The 23,652-nt window shown below is 36.7% G+C and overlaps 2 protein-coding genes across 6 annotated transcripts; one reads left to right on the top strand and one right to left on the bottom strand.

Moving 5' to 3' along the window:
* Window positions 1–977: 977 nt before the first annotated feature.
* On the top strand, window positions 978–6,635 carry LOC106990437 (protein TFG-like). Its single transcript, XM_060394032.1, has one exon. It carries the CDS (start codon window positions 1,113–1,115, stop codon window positions 2,313–2,315), a length of 1,203 nt encoding a protein of 400 aa, XP_060250015.1. The 5' UTR covers window positions 978–1,112; the 3' UTR covers window positions 2,316–6,635.
* Window positions 6,362–23,621, bottom strand: MYNN (myoneurin). Of its 5 annotated transcripts, XR_001022604.4 has the most exons (9): window positions 23,559–23,621; window positions 22,307–22,603; window positions 17,801–18,591; window positions 16,939–17,098; window positions 13,433–13,611; window positions 12,475–12,558; window positions 11,514–11,600; window positions 9,552–9,872; window positions 6,362–7,748 (listed from the first exon to the last, which is right to left on the bottom strand). XR_001022604.4 is itself a non-coding variant. In XM_042234732.1 (8 exons), exons 3-8 carry the CDS (start codon window positions 18,513–18,515, stop codon window positions 9,610–9,612), a joined length of 1,488 nt encoding a protein of 495 aa, XP_042090666.1. In that variant the 5' UTR covers window positions 18,516–18,591; window positions 22,307–22,377; window positions 23,559–23,621; the 3' UTR covers window positions 6,362–9,609. The 5 variants fall into 5 exon arrangements, 3 of the variants coding, with proteins under 3 accessions (XP_042090666.1, XP_004003228.2, XP_011955094.2); XR_009595106.1 differs by lacking the exon at window positions 12,475–12,558; XM_042234732.1 differs by having other exon boundaries at window positions 6,362–9,872; window positions 22,307–22,377.
* Between the last annotated feature and the right edge of the window lie 31 nt (window positions 23,622–23,652).

Here is a 23,652-nt window from a genome sequence, read left to right on the forward strand (position 1 = left end):
AATTTAACATTACAAAAAAACCCCAAATCTGTTATTCTCCATTCCTTTAATAAAGAATTAAGATAGAAATTTCCTATTTAATGATTTTTTAAAATTTATCAGGCTTTTCCTTATATTCACCACCTAATACCCCATTTCCTTACTCCCTAGGGAAATGTGTGCACGCGTGCAGGGGTGCTGAGGGGTAGGCACAGATATTTTTCACTTAATGTTCTAGGGTTACTGAGTTACTAAGCCAGAAAAGACCTAAATGCCTTACCAAATCCATTCTCACACTTTCAGAGAGATGAACTTGAATCATCCAGGACAGATGGTTACTATCGGGTTGAGTCTGTACTGAAAAACAAAATCTTAAAAACATCTGCAATTGTTTGAGAAATACACTCATTAGTTGATGTTAATAATAACAAAATGTGTGAAATGGGTTTCAGGGCTTTTTTTGGAGTATCGTTCATATGTTATATTAAAAGAAAACTCCCTGTCCATCACCAACTCCTGGAGTTTACTCAAACTCATGTCCATTGAGTTGGTGATGCCATCCTACCATCTCATCCTCTGTCGTCCCCTTCTCCTCCCACCTTCAATCGTTCCCAGCATCAGGGTCTTTTCAAATGTCAGTTCTTTGCATCAGGTGGCCAAAGTGTTGGAGTTTCAGCATCAGTCCTTCCAATGAATATTCAGGACTGATTTCCTTTCGGATGGACTGGTTGGATCTCCTTGCAGTCCAAGGGACTTGAGAGTCTTCTTCAACACCATAGTTCAAACACATCAATTCTTTGACACTTTTACATTACATGCTAAATATAGCTAGAACTAAATAACTGTTATCTAAAAAAAAGTTGCATGTCAGAGGAAAGTCAGGTTTCTATATTGTTAAAAATGCAATAGGAAATAAAATTTTTTTGATCAAATCTGAAAAGCCACAGAATTCAATGTGTAAGAAAACCATGCTATAAGAAAAAATAAGACTCTGCCCCAGTTAAACCTTACTTCACCCTTAACGGCTCCAGGCAACCACTTGTCTGCTTTCTACCACCATGTGTTGGTTTTGCCTGTTCCAGAATGCCAGTCTTTCTCTAGAGTTACATACATAGAACATCCTGGAGTCCACCATGAATGGGCAGTTGGATCTGAGTGGGAAACTAATCATCAAAGCTCAGCTTGGGGAGGGTATTCAACGAATTCCCATTCATAATGAAGATATTACTTATGATGAATTAGTGCTAATGATGCAGCGAGTCTTCAGAGGAAAACTTCTGAGTAATGATGAAGTTACAATTAAATATAAAGATGAAGATGGAGATCTTATAACAATTTTTGATAGTTCTGACCTTTCCTTTGCAATTCAGTGTAGTAGAATACTGAAACTGACATTATTTGTTAATGGCCAACCAAGACCCCTTGAATCAAGTCAGGTGAAATATCTTCGTCGAGAACTGATAGAACTTCGAAATAAAGTGAATCGCTTACTGGACAGCTTGGAACCACCTGGAGAACCAGGCCCGTCTTCCAGCATTCCTGAAAACGATACTGTGGATGGTAGGGAAGAAAAGCCTGCTGCTGCTGATTCTTCTGGTAAACAGTCTACTCAGGTTATGGCAGCAAGTATGTCAGCTTTTGATCCTTTAAAAAACCAAGATGAAATCAATAAAAATGTCATGTCAGCGTTTGGTTTAACACATGATCAGGTTTCAGGGCCTCCCAGTGCTCCTGCAGAAGACCGGTCAGGAACTCCCGACAGCATTGCTTCCTCCTCCTCCGCAGCTCACCCACCAGGAGTTCAGCCACAGCAGCCACCATATACAGGAGCTCAGACTCAAGCAGGTCAGAGTGAAGGTCAGATGTACCATCAGTACTCGCTGCAGCCCAGCTATGGCACTCAGCAGCCACGGGCGCCCCCTCAGGCGCCACAGCAGTACGGTATTCAGTATTCAGGCTATAGTCAGCAGACTGGACCCCAGCAACCTCAGCAGTTCCCAGGATATGGCCAGCAATCAACTTCCCAGGCACCGGCACCTGCCTTTTCTGGTCAGCCTCAGCAACTAACTGCTCAACCTCCACAGCAGTATCAGGCGAGCAGTTACCCTCCACAAACTTACACTACCCAAACTTCTCAGCCCACTAATTACACTGTGGCCCCTGCCTCACAACCGGGAATGGCTCCAAGCCAATCCGGGGCCTACCAGCCAAGACCAGGTTTCACTCCACCTCCTGGAAGTACCATGACCTCTCTTTCAAGTGGGTCTAACCCATATGCATGTAGCCGTCCTCCCTTTGGTCAGGGCTATACCCAACCTGGACCAGGTTATCGATAAAGAGGCTCAGTTACACTGATGAACGTAGCTGCTAGCTGTTTGCCTCCCAAAAGACTCCAATACTACTATTTTAATTTGTATTGAAGTTCAGGAATTTAAAAAGCAGAGCATTTTTTTATGATACCATTATTGCTGTTAATTGAAAGTATAATTTGCTGGAAGAAAAAAGACCAAAATGGAAGTTTTTTTCCTCCCCTGCTTAAAAGTATAGCAGCTTCGTACTTATTTTGGAACACTACTCTTACATGTGTGCAAAGTGACTGATTTTCTAGCTTGCCTTGACCAGAGGATATTAAAATGCTAGGTTGAAGTTCAGCCCTCTTACTTGGCTTTTTATTATTAACACGATGTACTAAAGTAGATCCCTTTGAGAAGACTAGCTATTATGTATAAAATGTAACATTGATAGGTTAATAAAGATGATTGAATCCAAAAAAATAAAAAAATAAAAACATTTTTAACAATTGTCATTACATTTGGAAAACATTAAGCTGATGAGGAAATGCTATTCTTAGCAATTAAGACAGCCAATAAACTCAGACTTGTGTAACAGTATGACAGACTTCTTATGCTCGAACATCTGTCCAGTGTATAGTTTAAACTGAAGATGCTAAATCAGCATTTTTTAAAAAGTATGGAGAATGAGAATCAAATGGGGGAACTGTTAAAAATAGATTTTTAAGAGTCAGGACTATGGAATCAGAATTTCCAAACAGTCTGGGGAACCTGCATTTTTACAATCCAAGTCATCTTTAATCTCACTGAAGTTTAAAAACCAACACTCTGGTTTTCTCATTCTTCAAATTAATTTTTTTTAAAATATATACTTCTTTTAAATGGAAGTATCTAACAGTTAAATGAATTATCACAAAGCTAACCCATCTGTGTTAACCATGATACAGATAAAGAGTAAATGTCAGAACTGCCTCCAACCATCTTCCCCAACAGACAACCACCATCATGATGTCTACCACCACAGTTTTGTATGTTTTAGAATTTTATATAAATGGAATCATATGTATGTTCTTTGTATCCGACTACTTTTGTACATTAGTGCAATTCATTCATGTTGTTTAATGTAGCAGTAATCCATTCAGCTTTTGTTTTGAAATATTCCATAATATGCTGGGTAGTAGGGGTGTCAACTGGAGAAGGAAATGGCAACCTACTCCAGTACTCTTGCCTGGAAAATCCCATGGACTGAGAGGCTCCTTAGAGCCGGGTAGGCCACAGTCCATGGGGTTGCAAAGAGTCGGACATGACTGAGCGACTTCACTTTACTGTACTTTAGGGGTGTCAATAGGATTCTGAAAGAGATTCTCCCAGGCTAGGACACAGTCATATCAAAGTAAACCTTTGTGATGCAGTTTACTTTCCCAGGCTACTTTCTGTTCCTCTGTGCTATGGAGTGGACCCACAAGTTCCAATATTCTCCCAAGGGGAGACTCACAAGGTAGCTGAGTGGGAAGCAAATAGGTGAATGTGAAGACAGTAGGCCTATCTGGAGCCTGCAGTGGGGTGCCATGTACTAACGTGCAACCTTGAAACAAGACTGTTTGAGGCATTTATGCAGAAGTCTCAGGGCTCTCTTTTTTAACATCCAAGAGAACTAAAGTGAAGCCAGGTCAACCAAGAAGTACTGGGCTCTGAGCAGGCTAGGAAAAAAACCTGATCACATATTTTATAAGCTGCTGCCTACTGCATCAGAGGCCAGCAGCATGTCCAGAAAACGGAAAAGAAAGAACAACGTTTTCCCTCATGCCCCTCGGTTATATAAGCCTCTTGTCCTCCACATAGGTGGACACCATTTTAGAGAGAAGACAAAGGGTAGAGATAAGACAACAAGTTTTAAAATGTTTCAGTACTCCCTTAAGATATAAATTGTCTTTATATCAGACTAGGTTTTTAATTTTTTTCCAGACTTCCCACTGGGTGGGAGCTCAAGGGGACGAACATGTTAAATTCTGTAGGAAAACTCTACTTCTTCTGCACATCTGAATTGTAATGAGTAGATTTGCAACCATATACATGTCAAACATTTTCTTCCATTTCCTTCTTAGCAGTCGTCCTTTAAGATCCAATGCAAATCCAGACTTCTGTTACAGTGCTGCAGACTCTATTATGCTCATCACTTATCAATGTTTCAAGTTTGAAAGCAAAAGAAAGTGGTTTATACTTTTCAGATATTTCATAAAATGACTGCTGTACTCACTCTGTTTTTCAAACTAAGTAGTCTGAAAAATCCTTACATCTACTCAAGCTGTATCCACCTGGCTTCTACCCACGATTATTACTGCAGCTGCCTTTCTCAAAGGATCATCATGCTCCAGTTAGCCAACCCAATTTTGTCTTTGACTGGAATCCTATTTCTCTGTACTATGCGATCGGTACAAAGCCACTTCTGTCTTCATGAAATCTGCACCACCCTCGTTTTCTTCCTGTTGTCAATTTCCATCTCCTGTTCCGTCTTTTGCTTATTCTTAAGAATGTATTTTCCCCCATGATTCTGTCCTTATCTTTTGTTCTTCTATACCATCTCTCAGGGTTGCCTAAATCATTTCTGTCAAAATAATTATTAGCCTTATGCTGCAAGATCTATATCTCTAGCTTTAACCTCAACTGGGTTTCAGTCCCCATTGCCAACCTCTGCTAGACATTTTCATATAGATGTCTCACCACCAATCAAATTCAGCAGATAAAAAGTCTTCTCTTCCATAAACCTCCATCTTATCTCCCTATCATAGTTAACAGCGTCACCATCTACTCAATCACTAAGGAGCAAAACTTACGTTACTAAGTTGGGGATGCAGGAAGAGAAACTGGCTCAAGGCTGCTTAAGAAAAGGGGGATTTAGGGAATTTGCAGGTTCAATCTGCGGCTGGGGAACTAAGATCCCACAGGGTGCGCAGCATAGCCAAAAAAAGAAAGGGGGGATTTACTATAAGGATTTAATAGGCAAAAATCATGAGCATTCAAGGCACAAGGAAATGAAGCATAGCTACGCCACCTCGAGTGGGGGTGGGGACTGTAAAGTCCCAGGCCACTTTGGTTTCTCACAGGGTCGTGGTCGCTTGGTTCTGCAAACTTACTTCATCCCCTTGCTTTGTTCTCTAGATCAGCTTTCTCTGCTTCTTCACTATTTCCTTTAGATTTCTGGCTTGCTTCACTATGGACCAGATCTAAATGATCTTTTTTATGTACACATAAACCAAGTGTCTGAAGTAGCTTGTTTGGGCTAAGAACTGTTTTCTTCCTGGTAAGGTGTTCTATAATGTGTGATCACAAGCATGGAATCACAAGCATGTTACAAACGTGGCTGTCTACTCCCTGCCCTTTAGCATTCAACTGTAGTTGAGGGTGTGAAATCCTGGAGTGTAAACCTGGCTATCTAATCCCATTCTTCCACCACAAGTGAAAGGCAGAGGACTCTTTCAAGGTGGTAGGGGTATAATCCTAGATGTGTCTTTGATGACTGATCTCTGCCAATACCTTTCAGATTTTCTCTCCATTCCCCTACCTCAGTTAGCTGTGAACAAATCCCTCCCAATAGCCATCTCCTCTTGCCTGCCTATCCAGGAAAGCAACAGCTCTTTCTCTGTCCATTCAATTTCTATTGACTGCTTGACATTTCCTTTCCTGCCTTCCTCTGTTATAACACTTGGCATTCAGGCCTGTCTTTCCCATTTGACTGTAAACTTAAAAGAGGAAATCATTTTGTTCATCTTTATGGCCTTATGTATTCTGATTTCAATAATCTTCTAGCATTTCAAGTAATAGCCAGATATTTTAATTCAAATTCTTGATTCATATCCATGGTGTTTATTTCAGTATATACTTCTTGAAAATAAATACCCTATTTCTGAATGACTATGTTTACATGGTCATTATCCAAATCCCTTAAGCAAATACATCACATCTCTGCTGAATGAAGTGGGGTGGGTGTTGCAGAGGCCAGGTAAGTAAATTATATCACTGTCTCAAGAAATGCTCTGATAACTATCAATAATGTTCATAAATAATGAGTAAAAATATAGAATTTACAGAAATGGCATTAAAATACAATTTATTTGGTGGTATTTCTAGCCAAATTCCAAAGACTCAAAATCTGAGTAAAAAGTGGAAAGTCATATTAAGAGCTTCATTTATCAAGAGACAATACAGGAACTTCCCTAGAGTCCAGTAGTTAGGACTCCACACTTTCACTGTCAAAGGCCCAGGTTCAATCCTTAGTCACAGAACTAAGATCCCACAAGTTGTAGGGTGCAGCCAAAAAAAAAAAAATCAAAAAACGATACTGCCTACATACCACATATCAAGAGCCGAAAGAAAGAACACCCGGAAATGTTTAGGATAATCGTTTTCTATGTTTGGTACGCATTAAGACCACCCATGGAGCTTTTCTAGCATGTTCTGGAGACTGATTCAGAGGGCCCAAGGTGTGGTGGGTCTTGGACACAACTATTCTAAAAATGTTTTTGATGTGTATCAAATGTTAGAGCTATCGTACTAGGATATTTAAATGAGTACATGTAGATTAACTATCTTTATATAAGCACATTTCAACTATCATTTGTACAATTTCTGTAGACATGAAACATACAGAAAAGTGACAAACTACTGTTGCAACAACTGACAGGACCTTTTCTTTTGGAAAAAGATAAAACACTTTTCTAAAATCAAAATCATTCTATGAAATGAAACATAAAACATACCAGCAAAAAATCCTTTATATATAATCTATGGTTTCTTTTTTAAAAGCCTAAAATCTAACAATACAGAAGGAATTATCTAATACAAAACAAAATTAATTTAGAAAATAATTTCTTAGTAAGATCTTCAGCATTCTAAAAAGACTTTCAAAAAACATAGGAATACTTACATAATTTATAATAGACCTTTCCCGAAACACTGCACTGTAACAAATATATTTAAAGATGAACTTAACTGATAATTATGAGTGTTACAATGATAGCAGATACAACTAAAACATATGCATAGGATAGTAATACAACATTAGAAGAATGACAGGACAAAAACTCAGTCTTCAAACTTTCTTTACAAGTCGTTCTGGAAGAGCGTCATGCCATGGCAATTTAAAATAAAATTATTTTAGCTAAGAAGCAGACAATGTGATGAAGAAAAACACAATAAATCAACCTTAGCCACTCCAATCCTTTAATCTGAAAAATAATAAATGTAAAGGCTAATTTATGTAAAGACAAAATACTAATTATCATCATGTTAGAGGAAATCTGGTAACTACTACCCTTACACAATTATGACATCACTGTAGCAGTTTTTAAAAAGAAATTTTGTTCATTAGATGCTTGGATTAATGAAGATGTGAATTAAATATAACCTCTCCATTTCAGCAGACTTCTTAAAAAGGCTGAGTCTTAATTTTCTTTAATTTCTTCACATTCCAATAAATTCCTATTGAATTTAAGCCAGAATAGATTAGTTGAACATTTTTATAACTTTATAAATTGTATTTAAATCCTGTATATTAAATTAATACATATGAATAATTAGATTTCTTAGATAAGTTAAATACTAAGTTTGACGTACATTGTACAAAGGCAGTATTTCAAACTCTAAGTCAATCCCACTGGTGGCAATTTATTGTGAAAATGCTGAGTGTGCTATGAAATGGTGATCTGTACAGTTTATAAGAATTTGGTTTTATTAAGTCTTCTGGTTGGTTCCTATGACTAGGACCCCAGAGAAAACACAATTAAAGAAATCAATACCAATAGAAAACACATTAATTTTATTACAGGTGTAGTTTAAAAGCAGAAAACAAATGAGCCATAACTAATGCATGGGAGAAATAGGAAATAATGTCACAATGGTGTTTGATCAGTAGTATAAGAACAGACTTTGTGGAACTAAAAATTTAATGTCCAAAGACTAGGCAGTGAGATTAAATCAATACGTGGGGAAATAAAAAAAGCCAAGTGGTAGTAAGTATCAGAATAAATTTGAATTTTCTAAGTTCATTAAGAAGGAAAAGGACTAATGTGAAACTACAGCCACCACCAACTGTTATGGTTTAATCTATAAAAATTTCAAACTTGAAACTTATAAAAAACTCAAATATAAAATGTTTAATAAACTGGCTTTCTGATAACTCAAATGTCTACTTATAATTGAAGTTAATCTTTTAACTATTTATGAATATAAGTACCAAATTCAGAAGTCAAATGTTTTATACTATGCACTAAGTTTCTATTTAGAAAATTCTTTAGGATTTCATTTTTTTAAAAGTGCATAAGAAGTATAAGAGAAGCTTATCAAAAATTTTCAAAACTCAGTATATTTCCCTCATCTCCAATAATCTAGAAACTTATTAAAACAATCTACATCAAATTTGAAACTGCTTTTAATAAGATAAAAACACCAAATATCTATCTAAAATTCATTTTGAAAATGTAGTCTCAGATAACTCAAATCAAAAAAGTACTGACCACTGGTTTTCTCCAGAATTCTGAGTTCTACACAATAAAATTTATATCTAGTTTTCTAGTTTTTAAGAGAAGCACTTTTTGTTTCATTAGAAAAGTTACCTTCAGTGGACTATATTAATAGAGAAATAGCACAATTCTTACTCAGTACCTCAATTTTTATAGTAGAAATATGAATTTCCCCCCTCACAGTTTATATGTGAAAGTCTTCCCTTGTGGCTCAGCTGGTAAAGAATCCGCCTGCAATGTGGGAGACCTGGGTTCAATCCTTGGGTTGGGAAAATCCCCTGGAGAAGGGAAAGGCTACCCATCCCAGTATTCTGCCCTGGAGAATTCGCCAAAGAGTCAGACACGACTGAGCGAGTTTCATAGTTTATATACTGGTCTATGGAGCTTGCTAACAGCACTGTCATGGGCTGATACTATTATGGATTTTGTTTAAATTTTGAGAAGAAAAACATATTCCACAGGTCAAAACTCAATCATAAACTGATAGATTTCACTTCAGTAAATGAAAGGCAATTCTGAAATGAAAAATAGAAATGGAATTAAGGCAGCTCTGAAACAAAGTTATACTTATTCACCCCAATTAGTGCTACTGCAGTATAATTCATTCCTTTAAAAGCTGTGTGGATAACCTAGACATGAAAGCCAAACATCAAAACAAGCACTGCAGCTATGATGCAGCACCAGGTGCTTTTACTTCAGTGAATGAAAATAATGGTCACAACTCAAATGAATGGTCAATTTAATATGAATATATGCACCTTACCAGCGATGTTTATGTTTACTACCAGAGACGTCTTAGCAATTCCATATTCCTCACAAAGTCAATATAGCTGTTGTAAAAAAATCAACTGTGGCTCTGAATACCCATTCACGGCCGGCCTCAGCAACGCGTCTGGCGCAGGGGACTGGCTGTCTGTGACAGGCAGCAGCAGGTGGTGGTCCTCAGCCCCCAATGGGAGAGTCAGTGGCAAAGTCACATCAGAAGGTTTCACGTCCAGAGTTTCTGACAGAGGACTTTTTTGCATGGAGTCTTGTTCACTCAAGGGATGGTCCTCTATACTGGAATCTAGAATTTTATCTGCACCTGAAGAAGGGAAAAAATTCACTATCTTTCAAAACAAAACAAAAACCCTGAGGAAGACTCATCTACTTACCATTCCCATTCTAACCCCACCTTTAGTCACACTGTTTCTCTTCTGCTGATCTGCCCGTCTCATTACCTGCACAAATCCATCATGGGCCTCAAGACTAGGTTCACACATCAACTCCATTACAAAAATGGACTTAATCGCTCTAGACCAGGGTAAGCTGTTTCTTAATCACTCATTTGTCAATACTTCATATACCACCTTGGGACACCTAGCTATCTATCTTACTGCTATGTAACATCCTACTTAGGTATGCCTTGAATGCTCAACAGATGATATATTCCTTAGAGCAAATGTCTAATTATACTTCTCTACTTTCAAGTACTTCACAGTGCTACACAGATAAGTACTCTTTAATTCACTGAATGTATTAGTGAGTAATTCATATCATTCTGTGAGTTCAAGTTCAGAAGTATAGTACTTTAATTTATTTTCAGAAGAAATTCTGCACAACTCAAGGGATTAATTATGTGGCTGACTAAAGACACACTTTTCTCTTCAAATTTTCCACTAGCTTTCCCATGCTCTTGTCACTCCAAAAGTACTAACATGATTTCAATCTCACTACCCTCATTAGACAAACTTGCATACTTTTATAAACTTATAACTCTATTTTTGCCAAACTACTCTTCAGTTCAACCAGTCAAGAATACAACCTGCAGTTTCTTGTTGCAGTGACTCTCTTCACAATGTTCTCTCTGCCTGGATGAACATTTCCTTTCCCTTTTCCATCCTCCATGTTTCAGGTTCTCTAGGATTAAGCTTTCCCAATACTCATGTCAGAAGGACTTAATCTCTTCTTCAGTACTCTTATGTCTTTACCATATCCTACATTTTGTCTTGTAATCATAGTTATTTATTTAGATTCCTGGTTTCCCACACTAGACTGTAAGCTCTTTGAGGACTAGGACTACACTTTCCTAGTACCTGCATGGATACGTGTACTTTAGAGGTACTTAATAAATGCTCGTTGAATTTATGACTCACTAAAGTTTTCAGATGTTACTACCTTAATCTTTATGATGTTTACTACCAAAAACTTACTATCATCTCTACACAGTGAGGAAGATTAATTTTGTTTCTAGGCATGAAAGAATGGTAAGCATGTTGAAACTTTTTTAAGGTTTCATTTTTAAGCAACAGACTAAAAATTCTGTGGTATGGTTTTCCATTTCACATATTATGACAATTTGGGGATATCTGTTTCCCTATTTCCTCTCATACAATTTTTGGACTAGTGTTCATGGTGCTCCTTTCTCTGCATAACTACAATAAACCCCAGATAACCCAGACTCTAGTATGGGAAAGAGTGATAAACAGTTGTTTATGTATTCTTTCATTCTTGAAATTGTTCATACATCAGGTTTTTAAAGGAGAAAATATTTTAAAGCAATGTTTACTACAAGGTCAATATGGAAAGAGGGAACTCACCTGCACATTACAAAGCTACCTTCCTCATATGGGTACACCTTGTTTTAAAAAATATATATCTAATTTAAACTGTTAGAATGTGTATCTCAACATTTTAAGGAATAGCAAATGAGAGCTCCAAATTTTTAAAAAACACAAGCATTTACCAGAATGTACTTTTGTTTTGTGCTTCTTTAAATTTTTAATATCTGTGTAAGAATTTCCACATAATTCGCAGATAAATGGTCTTTCTCCTGAAAAATAAGTTAAAAAATCAAAGCTCAGTATTTCAGAAACTGCTAAGGCAAAAATACCAACGTTCATGAACACAGTGCTAACATTATTACATTATTTTAATTTCTTTCAAATTACCATTTTAATCTCTTGGCTCTAACATAGCAAAATAAAAGCTTCCATACATAGGCACTCCTTTCCTTTATGCAAAGCTTCCCTATTTCAAGGAAAAATCAAGCATTGTCACTGACAGAAACCTCAAACTAAAAAATTAAAACTCTATCAGACATTTAGTGAGTGCCAATAATATGCCAGACTCTGGCTGAGAGATGTAGCTGAGGGGGGAAAACGCACAATTATGGTTTCCACTCTCAGGTAGCTTATAAATTAGAAAACGCTTTCTATTATGAGGAATAACTTTTAGAAAGAACAGTACATTTTCAAAGTGGTCTTTTCCTTTGTTTTAAAAAACCCTGAACATTTAATATGTTCTTCATACTATCTGTATACTACCTTTTAGAATAACCTGTCATTGTTAGAATATATCCCTAAAACTTGCACACTGAATATTGTTTCCTAAGAAAATCTGATATTATCTTAGTATTACCCATCCCTTTTCATTTTTTGGCATATCTGTGCAATTTGATCCAAATCATTTAAAAACTACTGATTACCTGGAATATGTCTTAGAATCTACATAATTCTCAACCCAATTTAATCCATACTCCAAACAATAAAAAAACAAACAAATAAAAGCTGATACTCATACATTAAAATATAGCTATAGCTAGAGTATGACTAGATACCATATAGTCCATAATGGTTTAAAGTCAATGTTTACATAAAAAGAAATTAGAGAGAACAAAAAATAATACGTTCTCCCTAAACACAGACCTGTATGGGACCGAAAGTGTTTGTTGAGCTCTCCTGAGGAAATAAAACTTTTCCCACAAATACCACATATGTATGGTTTTTCACCTAGATGGAAAATAAAAGATAGCGAAGTGGTGTACTATACCAATATAATATTTATCAATTACAATAATCTATAGTAAGCTGTTCTAAAGTATTATTTTAATTAAGACCTCTTTATATTGTATTTAGAGGTATTTTCAGTGTGATCCAACTGAAATGAACATTAGTAATTATTTTACACTGTTCATATAACCTGATACTTTTTCATATAATAAAACTTTCTCCAAATATCCTTCCAGTAGACTAAAAATGGGCAAGAAGTCTGACTTTTATAAAATTAAAAACATGAAAATTCATCAATCCATATTTTAATTCTTGTTATCTACAAGATTATTAAAGGGGAATTAAAGTCACTTAGGAAGATCTATTAAAAATTACCCTATTAAAAAAGTGAAAATCTTTGAACAACAGATTTTGCTTCAAAATTGATACTTTGGGTTTTAAGTATTTATTTAATTTACAAATCTTAGAATGTTTTGTAGAAAAAGTCCTAAGAAGTTACTAAATTGATGTTCTATTGAAACTCATCCCAACCCCTTAACTTTACAGCTTTATTCCCGGGAAATGAAGCTTCAAGAGGCTAAGGAGTTTTTCTAACGCCATAAAAAATGTCTTAACTCAAACTTACATACTGTCAAAATTACCTAATTTTCATGTACATAAGTTACATGATAAAAAAAATTTCACCCACTGTTTATTATTCTAGTAAATATGTCTGTTTTTACACCTAATATTTATGTGAAAATCAGAAACATAAAAAGCTTTAAGAAGCACAAACACAAAAGCCTGTAACCTACTTTTTGTAAAGGCTCAATTTCCCTTTTTCTTTCATTTACAACTGTCCTTATTTTAGGCAATCCCTGTGTCACATTCTTACCTGTATGTTTCCGAGAATGAGTGATAAGAGAACTAGAGACAGCAAATGCCTTCCCACAGGTATCACACACATAAGGCTTTTCTCCTGTATGCCTTCGAACATGGTAGGTCAATGTGCTGGCTTGGGCAAATCGCTGTCCACACCTATCACAGACATATGGCTTCTCTCCACTATGCTTCCTATTAGTAAATAATTATAGAGATATATGATGGCAAATAAAACAATCTGAAGATCATGCTACATAGCAAACTTTTCTGTACAATTTTTCATGCAGCATTTTCATTTCATCTGAACAGATCTAGAAAATGTATTTTAAATCAAGTTTTCCCCAGAAATAAAGCCACACACCTATGATCAATTAATCTGTGACAAAGGCGGCAAGACTATACAATATTGGAAAGACAGTCTCTTCAACAAATGGTGCTGGAAAACTGAACAGCTACATTAAAAAAATGAAATGGATTAAAGACCTAAATGTGAGACCAGACACTATAAAATTCCTAGAGAAAAACACAGGCAGAACACTCTGACATAAATCTCAGCAATATCTTTTTCGATCTGCCTCCCAGAATAATGGAAATAAGCACAAAAATAAACAAATGGGACCTACTTAAATGTAAAATCTTTGGCATAGCAAAGGAAACAATAAACAGAACAAAAAAGACCACCCACAGATTGGGAGAAAATGTTTGCAAACGATGTGACCAACAAGGGATTAGTCTTGCTTAACAGCATCAAAACCACCCAATCAACAAATGGGCAGAAGACCTAAATAGACATTTCTCCAAAGCAGATACACAGATGGCCAAGAAGTACGTGAAAAGATGTTCAATATCACTATTATTAGAGAAACGGAAATCAAAACTATGACATAAAAAGAAAAGAACTACAACATATCACATCACACCAGCCAGAATGTCTTATTATCAAAAAATCCATAAAGAAACGCTGAAGAGAGGCTGTGGAGAAAAGGGAACCCTCCTGCACTGTTGGCAATGTAAACTGGTACAGCCACTAGGAAGAACAGTATGGAGGCTCCTTAAAAAACTAAAGACAGAGCTACCATGCCCCTGCATGCCACTCCTGGTCATACACCCAGAGAAAAACAAGATCCAAAAGGATACATGCACCCCAATGTTCACTGCAGCACTGTTTACAACAGCTGAGACATGAAAGCAACCTAAATGTCCATCTACAGGGGAATGGATAAAGACGTGATACTTTTATACAACAGAATATTACTCAGCGATCAAACAGAATGAAACGCCTTTTGCAGCAACAAGATTGGACCTAGACACTGTTACACAGACTGAAGTCAGTCAGAGAAGGAGAAATATATGAAATCCCTTATATGTGGGATCTAAAAAGAAATGATACATATGAACAGAAAGAGGCTCAACATACTTAGAGAAAGAAATTATGGTTGTGCGGGAGGGGGGTTGAGGGGAAGGATGGGAAGAAATAGGTAAGGAGTTTGGGATGGGCACGTACACACTGCTACACTGAAAATGGATAAACAAAAAGGACCTACTGCATAGAGCATGGAACTCTGCTCAATGTTATGTGGTAGCCTGGATGGGAAGGGAGTTTAGGGGAGAATGGATATATGCATATGTATGGCTGAGTCCCTTCCCTGTTCACCTGAAACTATCACAACATTGTTTATTGGCTATATTCCAATACAAAATAAAAAGTTTTAAAATAAATTTAAAAATAAAATCAACAGTTTCGATGTATAATGTCAAGAATAAATGTTTCAGTTGTTATGAAAACATTAGTTCTGAGATCAGTTCAAAGTTTTCCCATCAGCTATATGTGGTAGTCAAGTATGCCCACCATACTACAGGCAATGATTTTTGCTTGTCCATTCCCTTTCCTTAAACCTTTAGCACCCATCCTCACTCTTAGCTGATGTCCTTGCTTCTTGTTTTGCTAAGAAAAATCTTAGCAATCAGAAAAAAATTTCTACATCACAAACCTCCACCTATAGGCATCTACAGAGTTTGCTTTTCTTCAGAATAGTAGTTCTTCCTATTTGTACACGTAAGACACTATCCCCCTTGCCTACTCCAGGTTCACTCCTGAAATTTCTTCCATCCTGTATCAATTCCCTCCCCACTTTGGATTATAAAATACAAATATACTGATACATCTCCCATCTTAAAAAAAAAAAAAACCCGACCCTACCTGTTCCTCTATTTTTCTGCTCTCCTTTTGGTAAGATCCTGAGTCTCCAAGAGTTCTACTTTCATTTCTTCCCCACTAGTCTCTGCTAACACTGCTTTTGTCAAAACCACTGCTAACCTTTTACTTTGCCGAATCCAACAGTCAATTCTCAGTCCTAATCTCCCTGTCAACAGAATTTGACACAATGACGGCTCCCTTCTGAAATCACTTCCTCCACCTGGATTCTAAGATTGCCCACCATTCTGGTTTGCCTCTATTTTTGCTGTTCCTTCCTAGTCACTTCAGCTGGTTCAGCTTGGCTATCTCTCAGAACTCAAAGTTAGTGTGCCTCATGGCTCCATCTTTTGATGTCTTTTCTGTCCATCTTCATTCTCCTGGTGACCTCATCTCTAACATTATGACTTTAAATACTACCTACATGCCAATGACTCCAAATTTATGCTGCTGCTAAGTCGCTTCAGTAGTGTCTGACTCTGTGCAACCCTATAGATGGCAGCCCACCAGGCTCCTCTGATCCTGGAATTTTCCAAGCAAGAATACTGGAGTGGGTTGCCATTTCCTTCTCCACCAAATTTATGTCTTCAGCTCAAACCAGTCCCCTGACTTCCAGACTGAACCACCTCTTACACATTTCCATTCATGTATCTAAGTCATCTCAAATTTAACATGATCAGAACTCTACTCCTAAACTCCCACACCGAAACTTAAACTGCTCTATTCACAAATTCCCATTTCAGTTAATGGTAATTCCATCTTTTCATATGATCAAGCTCAAAACCTGCGTATCGTTTTTAATTCTACTCTTTTTTATACCCCACATCCAAATGTGCTGAGAATTCTGTTTGCTATACCTTTAAAGCACATGCAGAATCTGACTACCACTTGTCTCTCCCACTACTACCTTTCTGACCTGAACCATCATCCCTCTCTCGGGTTTTATCTATAGCTTCCTAACTGGTAACTTTGCTTTTACTCTTGCAATCTTACAATCTTTTGCTAACAAAGCATCCACAGTGATCTTAAATGCACATAAGTTCACATCACTTATTTCTCATTCTTAAACATAAAAGTTTCATAATGGCCTACAAAACCTTCACCTTCCGAACACCGTAACACCATTCAGACCTTATTTCCCTCCCTTACTTATTCCCCTCCAGGCATTATGGCTTCCTTCTGGTTCCTTCACTGTGCTAATAATATTGTGTGACAGTACCACAATTAGAACTCTACTGTCCTGAATTCTCATATAATAGTCTATTTAATGCTACAGTGAATGACAGACTTAAAGATCAAATGTCTTTTTTTGCTTTTATTTTTACCTTGCATGAATCTTGAGATTGCTAGAAGTTGCAAATTGTAAATTGCATACATCACATTTATAGGGTTTTTCCTCACCATGATGCATGCGACTATGGAAGACTAGCTGGCATTTCTGAGCAAATCCTTTATCACATAATTCACATTTGTATGGCTTCTCACCTAAAAGAAAAGTAAATAAAATTTGTATTTAGAAGGAAATATTGTTTTAGTTGCTTAATTCATACAAGCTTTCAAAAGAGTTCAACAGTATTAGTTTCAGTATTCAGAAAATATTAACTGCTAGAAGTAAAAAAGCATATAGGATCTTCTTCCAGACTGATTATTGAAAACACCAATAGAGTTAAAAGAAATTAGTGTTTCTTATTTCCTAAGTGAAAGGTGATAAGAGAAATATATAATGCTTCTAAAAAGTACAAATCTAGCATACCAATAAAGGTTGAGGAAGCAATGTACATACAATTTATGTTCAGAAGTTGACAAAGTCTAAGGAAGTAGGTAGTGAGATATGTTGGCAAAATCTGATAATCAGCCTGAGTTGTAATTACTTTTTCTCTTTATCAGTTTTAATATATTGTCTGTTAAACAGTCAGCAAGCTAGAACTTAATTTACGCTTATTTTAACTGTGAGGAAAAATGGTTTAGAGTTCACACACTGGGACTTCAGAGTATCAATTACAACAAAACAAAGAGCCATTAAATATTTGGTCACAATTACGAAGGTATTTTCAAGTCTAACATGCTCAATATTTTTATGAATCTAAGTGTATACTAAATTTTGGACATAAATAGTCAACAGTATATATTAATGTCTATATAAACATTTCAGTCACAATATAAAAACTGTACTTCCCACAGTCTTACCTGTATGAGTTCTTACATGAGTTTTCAGCTGGTTACACTGGGTAAATGCCTTTCCACACAAGTGGCAGACATAAGGTTTGACTCCTTTATGTATTCTCATGTGCCTTCTCAAGCTGCTGGCTTCTGAAAACACTTTCCCACATGTGTTACACATTGGTTTGGCCTTGGAATACCTCTGATCCAGCTCTTCTCCAGAGCTTTCCAGTTCATAAGAGTTCTTGACACTGGCTATATTAGACATAGAGTGTTCTTTCAGAGCACAGTTTGGCTGTGATTTTCCACGTTTCCGTTTCACTGTAACAGTCTGCACAATATCTTGTGCTGGGAAAGTATTTTCCACAACAGATGTCAACTCAAGTTCTGAATTACTTCTTTGTGCAACTTGTTCTATTATAGGTGTGGACAACTTATTTGCATCGAGAAATAATTCAACAGACGCATTCTCTAAAATGTCACTGGGATATTGCACTGTTTTATTCTGCCCTGTTTTCTGGGAGTTGAAGGCCTTCTTCTTCTTTTTAGTTTGAGATGACTTCTTTGTTAAAGCTCCTTGCTTAGGATTTGCCTGAACTAAATCTGTAGACACTTCTGATTTCTCCCGACTGTTATAATCTCGCAGAGTCAGGAGACAAGTCTGTTGATTCAACTCAATGTTTCCAGTAATACTAGATATCTCTGTAGAAGAGGGATTAGCAATAAAAGCAAAATCTTCCATCTTTATTTTACATTTAGTGACCACCTCTTCCACTTTGAGATAGTCAGCAGCCTGATGGATTTCTTTAACATTCCAACTGTAAGGAAACAAGGCTAAATGACAATATTCTGATCAAAGAAAAAACGTTTCTGAAACACAACTACACAGATATTTCTGTCTTTTAAACATCTAATGAAGTAGAATGATGAAAAATGATTAACAGAACAAATTTTTAAAATTTATTCACTCAGAATGTTTAGGAAAAAACTTCAGTTTTACAGAACTTAAAAAGATAAAAGATAATGGATCATTCATATGTACAGCCATGGAAAAACAAAAATGTTAATATCTCTACTTGTTAAAAAAACACTTGGAACACAAAAATAGTTGTTGGCAACCTACTGCCTCCTCCCATTTATCCTGAGGCCTCTTCAGATAGCAACCAACTTTTCTTTATTTGTAATTAGAAGAGTCTTACAACTATTATCTTCCTCTGCTCCCCTATGAGGAACCTGAACAGTATTTCTTGAAACTTCCTGTGTACTTGAATTACCCAGGCATTTGTTAAATGTAGATTCAGATTCAGTAGGTCTGTTTTGGGGCCCAAGCATGTGCATTTCTAACACACTCCCTGGTGATGCCAATGCTGCTGGCCCATGGATCACAGCTGAAGGAACAAGGTTTTAGAATGCACTAAGCTCTCTCTAGAAACATTCCCACCTTTTTTGTGTTTGATATTCAGCATAAACTAGCTGGAAAATTTGTCATATTAGAGTTATGTAGAAAAATTTAATGTTCAATTTGAATGTTCAACATTCAAATCAATATTTATTGAGCACCTACCATGTGTGGTACTCAGAGGGATATTAAGACATATCAAATAGACTCTGCCCACCAGAAGTTTACAATGCAGGGGAAGGCTGGCTGTTCACTTACATTAACAATGGCTCTGTGCTACCAGCTGACTTAATTAGGGTAAGTCAGCATCTTTGGGGGCTTCAATTTTCCTAGTTGTAAAGTCAGAAAGCTGAGTTGGTATTAATACCAAAAACATGCCCATTTAATTATTTGAGAATGAATATATACTTAACACACACACACACACACACACACACACACACATATATACACCCTCAAGTAACCCTCCTATTTGTCCTTTTCCCCAGAAAGAAATTTTTTTCAGAAAACATTAAGTAGATTTATAGACTAGTCTGGAAACCTAATCACCAGTTTTAGTGAACATTTTATTCTGGGAAAATCCATCCCAAATTCCTAAATATACTACAAACTTTTGGACAATTATATGTTTGCAAAATGACTTCCTTAGCTAAGAATACATTACTTACTCTATTCTTATGGCCTTTGGCTATAATTTTGGAACAAATAAGGGATGATCTCTGTAATCAAGTTAACTCTCTGTGTGCAAAGGTACAGTATGAATGCCCCCAAAATAAATACAATCTTATTAGTCTTCCATATGAATTTCTTTGCATGTATATACCACTTAGTCTGTAAAAACATTGTTTCTTAAGCATTTTAATTGATTTTGTTACACATTCTATTATTAAATTACAAAAAGTGAGAGACACTATTAGAATGAAACCCAAATTTATTCTATCACTTAATATACCAAGGTCTCAAATTACAATTGTTCTTAGTAAATGAACCACAAACTAGGTGAGATAACCTTTAAGACCACTACAAACTTGTACTGAATCACACACGAACTGTTCAGAACTGAAACTGTAATTCATACAAATTATTTACCTATTTCATTGATAGCCTATAAGCTCAGTTACAGTTAAAAAAATCAATTAGCATTTGTTCATGTCAATAACTGATTTGTTTTTGTTTATTAGCATGAAGTTAAAAGTGTTTGCAAACTTGATTTCATCTTTTGAACAGTCACTGAAAATCATTTATTACCTATGCCAGATATATGGCTAACTGCTTTATATGAGTAACTATTTTACATACAAAGGATCAGAGGTTCAAAGTAACTCATCTAAGATCACAGAGCATTAAAACTAAGATTTGAGCAAGGAAACTAGCTCCTGAGTCCTCTTAATTCTTTATTATTCTGTTTTCTTAATAAGTTGTACAGACTTTCTATTTTTGGTCTATATCTTCTCTTACATTTGTAGCTGGGCTCAAACAATTAACTCCCCAGCTCTCCAGGAAAGATGTATATCAAAAAAGACTGAACCAAACATCTGGCTCTTCTTCACACTGGTCCTCTGCATGAAAGCTCAAAGTAAGCTGCCCTTCAGTGTGTTCAAATCAATTCAAGATTTTCTGGCAAAGTTAACTGAGAAAAGGTAATCACTAAATTAAAGATCAACCAAAATTCACTGGTTTTGTGATTGTTTATTTTATATTACACATTCTAAACTTCTAGATCAAAGACGCTTCTATAGCCAAATATTCAGTAAAGTTAATATCATGTGACATATATCTGTGACACTGCTGTTCCTTTAAGCAACTTATACAGAAGTGACATAAAAATTCCATTACATCAAAATTTAAAAGTAATCCCAAACAGCATGAATGATTCCTTTTTAATAGGATTAAGGAAAATCCTGATTCCAGCTTTTCAGAGAAATATATTTTCATGATAAGCTGCAATGTAAAAAAAGGGAAGGATTTTGTTTAATGTGAACACATATGTATCTATAGAGATCGTCTGGAAAACAATGTAAGAATATTTATCAAAGTGTTAAGAGTGATTATCCATGTGTGGCAGAATTTCAGATGTTTCCTTTTTTGTTTTTTTCCTTAATTTTTCTCCAATAAATGTGGATTCAAAGGATTTGGAGAGTAGGATAGAAAAGAAGAAATAAAGGAAGGAAACTAATGTTCACTGGGAGACAGTAAATCCTAAATTTTCACAGTTAACAACCCATGTAGTTATTATCATCTCATTTTTTCAGATGGAGAAACTGAGGCCTAGGGAGGATGTATATTGATCCAAGAGACATAGTGACTGACAGGCAAGATCTAATTCTAAAGTTCATAGCTGTGCTATGTCAGATGGTGACCTATTCATGTTTACACTTTCAAAAAAGCTGGAGAAAAGAAGGCGAGAGTAATTTGATGGGTTTCCCTTTCCTTTTATCCCCATCGCCTTTCTCTACAACAACCAGTAAACATATTAATTAGTATTAATCTAACTACACAGTTCATCGAAAATGAAAGACAAAATGCCTGAGTTACAAAATGTTCTTCAGAACCTACTTCTTGTCAGTGCAGTGACAGCATTCAACATCTCAGAGAAGCATTCTAGCCAACTTAAACGTTGTATTTTTCTGAATCAAAATCAGGAAGAGGTCCTGCATGTTGCTATTTACGGCTAGAAAAGAGGGCACTATTAAAGAACAGACTTTTTCTTCTTTCTCCACCTATATCTCCCACCCAAACATCTTATGAGGTAGAGGATGAAGAGTAAGAGAGAAGACCAGAGGGAACCTAAAGACCAAAAAGCAAGGGGAAACTGGAATTAAATGAAAATTCATATTTCTATTTCGATCTTTAAGTTTCCATTCCTCAAAATACATACCTTGTTTCAGTAGATAAGTCAAATCTGTCAAAAAACATGCTGTAGTTCTATGAACATCTCTACTTTTTGTGCTTATGAAATGTAGTCTGTTTACTGCAAACCAGTGATATTGACCTCTTTATTAAAAACAACACTGGGCACATCAGTATTTGAAGACTGAGAGTTCAGGGACTGAATGGAAAAAATACTAATCTGCTTTAGCTCAAGACTATTGACCAGCTTTTGTAAGTGGAAAGAAATAACATAGGTACCTTACCTGTCAAGATTTAAAGTTCCTGTGTATATAAACTCCAACAGTTTCTGAAATCCATCAGCCTTCACCTGACTCTGATCAAGAAAGACATTGTTCTCAGAAGTGCTCCTGTAGATTGCACCAAAATATTCACTAAACGAGGCAAGCACATTCCTGTGAGCTTTAAACTGGAATTCCCCAATGACTATGGTGCAGTCACAAAGAAAACCTGCTTCCCGTTGTTTGTTCAGTCTCTCTAAAAGGTGCTCACAGTGGTGCGAATACTGCATTTTGATATCGGAATCGAATTCTATCCTTGTTCTAAAAAAACAAGAGAGAGAGTAAATCAGCACCACTAAATTTTCATCAAACTTTTCTCCCAAGCCATTGGTGAATAAAGAGACATAGAATCCAAACAAGAACAAAGCCTGTTCTCATTTTACGTCCCCAGAAAATTCTTACCAAGCAAATACGGATAAAAATGCCGAAGGGACAAAAATCCTTCCTAGTTTTTATTTCATCTTGGTCAACTAACACAAACCTTTGGACACGTCAACAAATGACGATGTGTGAAAACATTTCCACAAAGTGAAACAAAAAAAAGCACCGCAAAATTTCACACTTCTACATCACAGAGTCGGACACGACTGAGCGACTGAACTGAAGTGAACTGATCATCAGTTGAACCTTCAGTTTCAAGCTCAGTGGGCACATGTAAATTACGAAAAAACAACAAAAAAAATTAATAAACCACTAAGAAATGATTCCTTGGGACAAATGGTCAAAGGACATGGTAGGAATTCGTTAAAATTTTATCAACTGCCTCTCTGCCTTTCGACTAAGTGTAAAACTGCTCTCAAATTGCCGAAACCCGTTACCTTCCGCAGAGCATACAGTAGCTTAAATGAAAGGCGGGTGCCGGAGGGGGCGGAGAACCAGCACAAGGGCCAAAAGTTTTCAAAGATCTGGTCACCCGCCCCGAGGAGGCCACGCTCCTCCCTACCACCACCCCGGTCTACTGGAGGCCGCAAGGGAAAGTGACAGTAAAAGCCGGTCTCTCCCGACTTCCGCCTTCCTGCCCTTAGCCCGGCTCCCACTCCCCCAATTCCCACGGCAGAGGTTGTGGCCAAGGCCAACATCGGGGCTGCCTCGCCCTAGCTTTCCACCCTAACACCTTCACTCCGGCCTGAATGCGAACTCCACGGAGCCTGCCCTCCAATGCCCCAAGGTCTGGAGAGAGCGGGAATAGCAGCCTGGGGGCAAAAATAGAACTCACCTATAGAAACCCGAGGGGGAACACAGTTTCTTCAGTCGCTCTCCGCCATCTTGGAAGGACGTCACCACGCCACGCTCCGCCTTTTCCCTGCTTC

Source organism: Ovis aries, chromosome 1 (assembly GCF_016772045.2).
Source record: "Ovis aries strain OAR_USU_Benz2616 breed Rambouillet chromosome 1, ARS-UI_Ramb_v3.0, whole genome shotgun sequence".
NCBI classification, from domain to species: Eukaryota; Metazoa; Chordata; class Mammalia; order Artiodactyla; family Bovidae; genus Ovis; species Ovis aries.